General features: G+C 40.6%; 1 protein-coding gene across 1 annotated transcript in view; it reads right to left on the bottom strand.

Moving 5' to 3' along the window:
* Positions 1–4442: 4442 nt before the first annotated feature.
* Positions 4443–10065, bottom strand: part of LOC126481526 (FAD-dependent oxidoreductase domain-containing protein 1-like) — a 237803-nt gene continuing 232180 nt past the window's right edge. The window contains exon 9 of the mRNA XM_050105334.1: positions 4443–4734. Within this exon, the coding sequence (XP_049961291.1) occupies positions 4595–4734 (140 nt within the window). The 3' untranslated portion in view covers positions 4443–4594. The remainder of the gene's footprint in view (positions 4735–10065) is intronic.

The following is a 10065-nucleotide window of genomic DNA, read 5'->3' as shown; positions in this document are numbered from 1 at the left end:
ACGGAGAAAAATTTTCACTAAACTCTCGTTCAGAACTTCTATCATAATCAGTATAGTGTTTGGTTCTTGTTGATCATTATCAAAGAAAGCAGCAGTGTAAGTAACAACAAAGAGCAGTCTCATGCCATTGTTTCGCAAATAAGACGATTCCTCTCTCTCTCTCTCTCTCTCTCTCTCTCTCTCTCTCTTTTTAAGCAGCGGTAGTGTGCACAAAAGCAAGCCATGCTGCGAGTGGCGTCAGGCCGTAAACACTCATTATCAGAATGCGACAAACAGTGCAGGAGACAGTACAGTAATGCATTTTCAGCTTAGAGTGGCGTAAACACCTATAACAAAGAGAACGGCGCTTATTGGGTCAAAGAAAAATAATCAATTCAAACCAGACGAAGCACGTGAAAAAGGAAGGGTACCCGTATAAATAAGGACGGAGCGCCTGACACATAGCAATGGCTACTTGGTAAAGCTTAACTGCTAAGCTTACGACTCGAACCAAACTACTGTAGCTGTATCGTCATTCATTCGAGCAAATTTGTGTCTCATATTACAATGGACCAACTTTGTTTCGCTCTGGAGGTGCGGCCTAAAATTTCTCTCCCCTTGAATTTCAAGTCTCAAATTTCAGGTGCGGCTTAGATTCGGGAATTTTTTTTTTTTTCTTGATTTCGTGTCTCATTTTTCAGGTGCGGCTTAAATTCGAGTGCGGCTTAGATTCGAGTAAATACGGTAGTAAAAGACAGATTGCTATTTACCATAAAGATAACACACTAAGTTGCAGACAGGCACCATTAAAAGTCACTTACACATAAGCTTTTAGCCACAGCCTTCATTGGAAAATGAGAAACACACACCATTCATTCACATGAGCAAGCACCCCTTGAGAACATGACTGCAAACTCCAGCAGCTTGGGCCAAAGAGTGCTTCTTATGGACATGCATTATCAAGGAGCAGAATCACTCCCTCCATGAGCAGCCCGAGTCGTTTGCTCTCGATGGACTTGCGTAGGCTAGAGTGTTTCACAGTACACATAATTGTTAAGTTTTTCCATGCCTGAGGAATCTGATGAGTATTGGACCCCAGATACTGAGAAAGATGGTGAGCATCACCTTGCCTGCTGAGGGTACAGATTAAATTTTTTAGTGGGCCATGCTGTGCACTACATTCACATTCCTGTATCACTATGTTTTCCTAAAGTGGAAGTGCTAATTTTTGGTTGTTACAACATTTCGTACCTTTTCATTTTAACACTCCTCATACATTCCATAAGTTTGTCATGCATATCTTTTCTAATATTTTTGAAATGATACAGGTAATTTTTATGGAATTGTACTTATTTACATTATCTCTCCCACCTTTTTTTAGGTATTTGAATTGCAGTGGCTGCCTGAAAGAACCATCACATAAGTATGTAATTAGTTCAACTACGTTTGAAGCAGTTTTCTTTGAGATTGTTGCAGGGACACCATCAATGCCATAGTTCTTTCATTGCTTTTGCTACTTAAACTTGTGTGATAGTGCTGATGTACACTGACTTACTAAATGTGCTTATTTTATATTTATTGGATTGGGTATTATTATTTATGTCTGATTTTATCATATTACCTGTAACACCTGCGAAAAATTGTTAATTATGTAGGCTACTTCTAAGGGATTTGTTGATTTTTTTTTTATTTTCTTGTCATAGTGTTATCTCTTTTCATGATGCTCTGCTTTCACCTGTTTCTTAATAACATTTCATAGGACCTTCACTTTATTTGTGGAATTATAAATGCATTTATCAATATGCATTATTTTTGTTACTCTTATTACTTTTTTCAGTATTTTGGAATATTTTGTGTAATGTATGTGGAATTCAGGCAATCGGTTATTCAAGTTACATACACTGAAGAGCAAAGAAACTGACACACATGCCTAATATCGTTCACAGCCCCCATGACCATGCAGAAGTGCCACAATACAATGTGGCTTGGACTCGATTAATCTCTGAAGAAGTGCTGGAGGGAACTGATGTCATGAATCCTTCAGGGCTGTCCATAAATGCATAAGAGTACAAGGGAGTGGAGATCTCTTCTGAACAGAACATTGCAAGGCATCCCAGGTATGCTCAATAATGTTCATCTCTACAGAGTTTGTTGGTGAGCAGAAGTATTTAAACTCAGAAGGGTGTACCTTGAGTCACTCTGTAGCATTTCGTGATATTTAGAATGTTGCATTGTAATCCTGGAATTTATCAGAATGCATAATGGACATGAATGGATGCAGGCAATCAGACAGGATGCTTATGTACATGAAACCTGCCAGAGTCATTTCTAGACATAGCAGAGGTCCCACATAACTTCAACTGCACGCGCCCCATGACGTTACAGAGCCTCCACCAGCTTGATCAGTCCCCAGCTGACATGCTACCTCGGAGATGCTGTGTCTCATCACTCGTGCAATGATTATAACACCACATTGAAACTCACTTAAATCTTGGTAACTTGCCATTGTAGCAGCAGTAAGCAGCTATCAACTGTGCTAGATACTTGTTGTTTTATATAGGTGTTGCTGACCACAGAGCTATATTCCACCTGTTTACATGTCTCTGTATTTGAATATGCATTCCTATACCTTCTTCTTTGGTGCTTCGTGTATTTTATGTAGTAATCTCTTCCCCATGTGATCCAACTGCTTGTTCTAGAATTTCCTCTTATGGTTACAGTTTTCTGTGGAAATGCAGTTTGAAAGTGATGGAGCACACTATGTCTATGCACAAAGCCCGCCAATATGCCAGTACAGCAACATGGTTTACCTACAAACAAAAGTACAGGAGCCATGGCAATGCTCTTATAACAAAGCATGTTAGAATTATAATAACAATAAGAAGCCATGCAACTATCTTATGACATCACTGTGACTCAGGGTGCTTACCTCACTTATAAGTGGCAACAGCATTAAGGTGCAGATAGATTGGACCTATTATCTTCAGCCACATCACATGGCTCATATCCAGTAGTTGAAGTCAGCCAGCCAACATCAGATCACTGCATTCTGGAGCTACGTGAAACTGCCAGCAGTCTTTGTCTTGGCTCCACAAAGATTTGACCTAATGACACCCCCAGCCTCCCAGACTTTGGTATCTTGACTCCCATACTGCGACAGTGTCTAGAGACAGTTATCTCACTGGGTGATACTTAGGACATTGGTTCTATGATATAGTAGTGACCCAGTCATTCTATGCAAACAGTTGACCTTCGACTCAACCTGTCAGAAATGTAAAATAAGACATAAAATTTGACTGATAAACTAGTCTTGTGTCCTTGTGAATTTATGCTCCTAGATGGAGATGAGTGAATTTTTGTTATTAATAATAAAATGGCTATTTATTGTCTACCTGGGTATTAGTTACTCTGGTGCAAGACTCTTCAGGTTAACATATTAATGGTGTTAAATTTCCCATTTAGGTCAAACAATGGAAAATCCAGAATTCAGTGTAACAATATTATGAAAAGGAAAATGGCTACTCACCATATAGTGCAGATGCTGAGTCACAGGTAGGCACAACAAAAAGACTGTCACAAAGCTTTCAGCCAGTAAGGCCTTCGTCAAAAATAGGCTATTTTTTATGAATACCTTACTGACCGGAAGTTTTGTGACAGACTCTTTGTTGCGCCTACCTGCGACTCAGCATTTCTGCTATAGGGTGAGAAGCAGCTTTCCTTTTCATAATATTATGACATTTAGGTCATTAATTTTACAAACCTCTGACCCGTTTTCTTTGTTTAGGAAACTGTAGAAGTAGTTTATGTTATCCTGACTAAAGCATTTACATGTAGTTTCTAAAGACATGTTGTTCCCAATACATTGAAATTTTTTAGTGAAGTGCTGTATAAGCTCTTCTTGACAAGAGAGTGATCTATAACTGTGTTGCAAGTGTCTGATATGTGGGTAGCAGCATTTACTTTAGCAATTAATTTGTAGGGTATAGCAAAGTTCAGTTCATTCATGAAAAGTTCAAAATTCCATGTAGTGACCAGTGAACTGCAGCAATAACCAAGTCAAACTTAGTAATTTTTGTAGCTTAAATGTCACAGTCATTTTTTGATGTTTGTTCGAGTCAAGCCAAGTAGAATAGTAAAACTGGTACTTTTCTTTACATGAATTGCTACCCCACCTTGCTTCCTATTAACTCTGCAATAGCAGGAAGACAAAATTAACTTATTTGTTGTTGTATGTTGAATAAATATTCCTCTTTAATATCTGTTTGAATATTTGTGCATTCTTATAATACACTGTTTTACAATGGCAAACATGTTTATATTCAGATCAGAAAAAAAACAGTTTCATAATTATCCTATTAATTAATATGCAGATCTCATGAACATATAATATAATGATTTGCAGTCATATGATCATTTCCGTCAGCAATTTCATATTTTAGAATGTTGAAGAAATTTTCCTCTTTTGTAATCTGCTTGAATATTTGTACGTTCTTATAATACAGTGTTTTGCAGTGGCAAACTTATTTTTATATTCAGATCAGAAAATTCCAAGTTTTATAATTACATTATTATTTAATATTCAGATCTCATTAACATTTAACATAATGATTTGCAATCATATGATGTTCACTTCCCTCAGCAACTCATTATGTATAAGCCTTTCAAATCCAAAACGCCTCAAGTCTATTGTCTTGAATCCACCTTCAAACATCATTTCCATAACGGCACGCCCAACAGCAGGTGATTGTTGAATACCTGTAGCAAAAAATAAAGTCAAATGAAAATTTCATTTGGATAAGAGAATTTAGACACAAAAATTTTTCATTGATTTTCATATAAATGACTGCTCTGCAATACACACTTAAGTGCCTGCCAGAGGATTCTTTAAACCCTCCCAATGTTAGGTTGATGACATGAAAATATTTTCTCATTCAGAGGAGAAAGTTGGTGATTGAAATTTTGAGAGAAGATCTCGTTGCAGTTAAAAATGCTTTTGTTTTACTCATTACCACACCAACTTGGTTATCATGTCCATGACACTCTCTCCCCTACTCTGTGATGATTTAAAATGAGCTGTCCTTTGGTCTTTTTTGATTTCCTCCATCAATCCTACATGGTAAGGATCCCAAACTACCCAGCAATATTCTAGCAGAGCATGGACATGGGCAGTGTAGGTAGTCTCTTTAGTAGACCTGTTGCATCTTCTAAGCATTCTGCCAATAAAAAATAGGCTCTGGTTTGCTTCTCCCACTGCATTATCTATGTCATTGTTCCAATTTAAGTTGTCCATAATTGATTTTTCTAGGCATTTAGTTGAACTGACAGCCTTTAAAGTTGTGTAATTTATTATATAGCCAAAATTTAATGTATTTCTTTCATATACCTGTGGATGACCTCACATTTTTCCTTATTCAGAGACAACTGCTGCTTTTTGCATCATGCGGATATTTAGTCTAAATCATTTTGCGATTTGTTTTAATTTTCTGGTGAATTTACAATACAGTAAATGATAGCATCATCTGCCAACAATCTAAGAGAGCTTCTCAGATTGTTTCCTAAATCATTTTACAGCTGAGAACAGCAGAGGGGCTATAACACCTCCTAGAAGAATGCTGGATATCACTTCTGCTTTAGTCAATGATTTTCCAGTGATTACTATGGGCTGTGACCTTTCTGACAGGAAATAACAAATCCAGTCACACAACTGAATTGATACTCCATACACATACAGTTTGATTAGAGGTCTCTTGTGAGGAATGGTATCACAAGCCTAATAGGAATCTACAAATATGGATTAGTTTGAGATCCCTGTTGATCTGAATCAGAAGACCTGCCTTGATTAAGTTATTTAAGCTGCTTCATTATACCATGGACATCCCCAGTTATGTAGCTCATGTTGGCAGCTTTTATAAATTCATATTTTGAGATATTTACTTTGTCTTCTTTAGTGACAGATTTTCTCAAAACGAAGTATAATAACTCTGCTTTATTGAAGCTGTCATCAGTACCACTATCATTGGTATTGCATAGTGAATGTTTTGATTGCATCTTGCCACTGGTGTATTTCACATGTGACCAGAATATCTTTGGATTTTCTGTCAGATTTTGAGAAAAAAGTTTTATTGTGGAAGCTGTTATGAGGATCATGCATGGATGCTGCACTAAGTTTCAAGTTTCAGTAAAATATTATCAGTATTAAGGCTTGTGTGTCCTTTTAAATTTGGCATCCTTTTTTAACTGCTTCTGCAACTGTTCTGACCTGTTTTGTGTACTATGGTGGATCAATACTGTCTTTTATTAATTTATTCAGCATAAATCTGTCAATTGCCACAAACACTATTTCCTTGTGTTGAAGCCACATCTGGTCTACCCTTACATAGTTAGTTTGGAAAGAGTTGGACTGTCTCTTACGAAGGTGTCAAGCGAATTTTTTGTGGTGTCACCGCCAGACACCACACTTGCTAGGTGGTAGCCTTTAAATCGGCCGCGGTCCGTTAGTATACGTGGGACCCGCGTGTTGCCACTATCAGTGATTGCAGACCGAGCGCCGTCACACGGCAGGTCTAGAGAGACTTCCTAGCACTCGCCCCAGTTGTACAACCGACTTTGATAGCGATGGTTCACTGACAAAATACGCTCTCATTTGCCAAGACGATAGTTAGCATAGCCTTCAGCTACGTCATTTGCTACGACCTAGCAAGGTGCCAGTACCAGTTACTATTGATACTGTAATAATGTACCGTCAAGACCGACGTTCACCATTAATGGATTAAAGTTAAGTATTCCACCAGCTACGTCCGTTTTTTCTAAAATTCTAACTTCCTTGTCCTGTTCCAGACCTCACGCCAGCCTGCATGAGCTAAAACGTGTGCCTTTTGGCTTCCTCTAGTAAAACGGTGTTGGCTCTCCTGCCAACTACAACATTTGGCAACAAGGCCAAATCGCATCCTTATCGATATTGCCCTGATTTACTTGTGTAATGGCTTCGCCACAATCTCCAGATGTCCTGTTCAAATTTTATCGCTTACAGAATCAGCAGACACAGGCCTTACTGGATGCCCTTGGACAGCTCGTCCAGGGTCAACGTGCAATGCAAAACGATGCGGCAGCCGCCGCACCACTGCTCACACAGCCACAACACGCTGTTGCACCAACTTTTCGACCTTTTGATGCTGCACTGGAAAGCTGGACGGAGTGGTCATGCCAATTTGGATTCCATCTTGCCGCCTACAGAATTCAAGGTAACGAGCGGCAGCCTTTTTTGTTGTCCTCAGTAAGGGTGCCCACGTACCGTGTGATAGTCAAATTATATCCCCGACACGACATAGCAACTCTGTCCTACAAAGAAATTTTGTCTGCACTAGATGCATATTTCAAAGAATCAGTCAATGTAGTTGCGAAAAGGTATACCTTCTTTCGTACAAAACGTACGGCAGGTCAGACTAATCGGGAGTGGGTTGCAACCTTGCAAGGCCTTACTAGGGATTGTGCTTTTGAGTGTCAATGTGGACTCCCTTATTTGGATATTATGGTACGTGATGCAATTGCACAGAACGTTTCTGATGTTCGTATAAGGGAACAGATTTTGAAACTTGTCAGTCCCTCCCTTCAACAAGTGATGGACATATTGGATCGGCAGGACACACTTAACTTTGCTCAGGAATCATTTGAAACTTCACCAGCTGTGTGTCGGGTTAACCGGCCCGCCGGGCGAGCTGCACGGAACAATAAACAGTCTTCGCGCTGCTGCCGCCAGGCTCTCAGCCACATGTGCGGCGCAGGCAAGCAAATGCAGTGCTAAAATCATGCCCGCGGTGTGCTACTAGACATTCGCGTGAGAATTGCCCATCACGCCAGGCTATTTGCTTTTTCTGTAATAAAAAAGGCCATGTTCAGAGTGTTTGCCAGACAAAGCTCAGATCGGAAATTCGCAACCATTCCAGGCCCTTTGCTTCGCGCCGGAATCAGATTCGAACCAAGGATACTAAGGCTCGTGAAACTTCGCCCATGGAAATTCATGTAGTTCATTCCACTCCGCCCAGTGCCACTCTCTCTAACAGTGACTGTGTTCATCCCACAAATAGTGTGCATCGACATCGCCGGAAATCCCATTAAGTTGCAAGTGATTATGTGCCAGTGTCAGTTCACGTTGCACGAGACAGTCGCTCTTGTCGTCAGCAAGACAATAAACTTTTTGTAGACTTGGACATTAACGGCAAAGTGATACCATTCCAGCTCGATACCAGAGCTGCAGTTTCACTGACCAATCAAGACATGTACAAACAGCTGGGCACACCTCCGTTGCATGCCGCAAATGTTAAGTTAACTAGTTATTCCGGTCAAGATATCCCTGTGTTAGGACAGTGCAGCCTTCTTGCAACATACAAAGGCCAAACAAAACTTGTGTCATTTTACGTCCTTCATTCTTCTTCTGCAGTGAACTTGTTTGGTTTCGATTTATTTCAGTTGTTTAACTTGTCTATAGTAAATCAGCTCCTATCAGTGAACCAGACTGTGCCTTCCGACAGTGTTTCTCGTCTATGTGAAGAGTTTGCAGACATTTTTGCACCGGGCCTTGGTTGCGCTAAGAACTATAAAGCACATTTGGGACTGAAAGTAAACGCGCAACCTAAATTTTTCAGAGCGCGCAATGTTCCCCACGCATTGCGTGACGAGGTCGCAAAACCATTACACGATTTGGAATCACAAGGTGTAATTGAACGTGTGCAGGCTTCTCTCTGGGCATCACCCTTAGTAATTTTGCCAAAACCTTCCGGAAAGTTGAGACTTTGTGTGGACTTCAAGGCAACAGTGAATCCACAACTAGTGATTGCAACTTTTCCTTTACCCCATCCGGAAGATCTTTTTGACAAACTGTGCCCGGGTGAATATTTTTCGAAGTTGGACCTAGCAGATGCGTACTTGCAAATACCGGTGGACGAAGAATCCCAGCGCATTTTGGTGGTTAACACGCATCTTGGGTTGTATCAATTCAAACGACTGCCATTCGGGTGTGCATCCACCCCTGCATTGTTTCAGCAATATCTACAAACTGTTTGTGCGTCGGTCCCTACTGCAGCAAATTATCTGGACAATATTGTAATCTCCGAAAAGACGGAAGAAAAACATATAGCCAATCTTAGAACATTATTTCAGGTCTTGCGACAAAATGGTCTTCGCTTGCGGAAGGACAAATGCGTGTTTTTTGCTCGTGACTTGCCCTACCTGGGACATGTACTCAATGCCCAAGGCATACATCCCAGTCCCGAGCACCTCCGTGCCGTACAAGACTTGCCTTTGCCACAGAATTTGAAGCAGCAACAGAGTGTGATGGGAAAAATCAACTATTATCAGCGTTATATCCCACACGCCTCTTCCATTTCAGCTCCGCTTCATTGCTTACGCCATAAAGGTGTTCCGTTCGTCTGGACGACAGAATGCGAACGCGCCTTTCGCCAGTTGAAATCAGCGTTGCTATCCAATACTTGCCTTATGCCTTTCAATCCCCAGAAGTCCCTTTTGTTGATGGTGGATGCATCGGATTTTGGGATCGGTGCTGTGCTTGCGCACAAAGATGGATTGCACGATCGCCCTATTGGCTTTGTGTCCAAATTGCTCTCGTCTGTGCAAAGAAATTATTCACAGATCGAGAAAGAAGCATTGGCTCTCGTATTTGGTGTTACAAAGTTTCATGATTTCTTGTATGGTCGTCACTTTACCATCATCACAGACCACAAACCTTTGACATCGCTTTTTCATCCGAACAAGCCTGTACCTCCACGTACAGCGCAGAAATTCATTTGCTGGTCTATTTTCCTCTCGCAGTACCACTACGATATCTTGTATCGGTCCACTGCTAAGCACAGAAACGCCAATGTGTTGTCCTGTTTGCCTGTTTGCCTCTTGCTGAGGATAGAGCATTCGATTCTTCCAAACTTGCTTGCATGTTCATTGATTCGGAAACCGATGACGTGGTCGAATCGTTTCCGATTGATTTTCGTCGTGCAGCTACAGCCACAGCTGCCGACCCTGTCCTTGCTACCGTTCTGCGTTTTGTTGCTACGCGATGGCCCTTGTCAAAGTCAC

This window comes from Schistocerca serialis, chromosome 5 (assembly GCF_023864345.2).
Source record: "Schistocerca serialis cubense isolate TAMUIC-IGC-003099 chromosome 5, iqSchSeri2.2, whole genome shotgun sequence".
Lineage (NCBI taxonomy): Eukaryota > Metazoa > Arthropoda > Insecta > Orthoptera > Acrididae > Schistocerca > Schistocerca serialis.
This window is presented reverse-complemented; position numbering and strand designations above follow the sequence as displayed.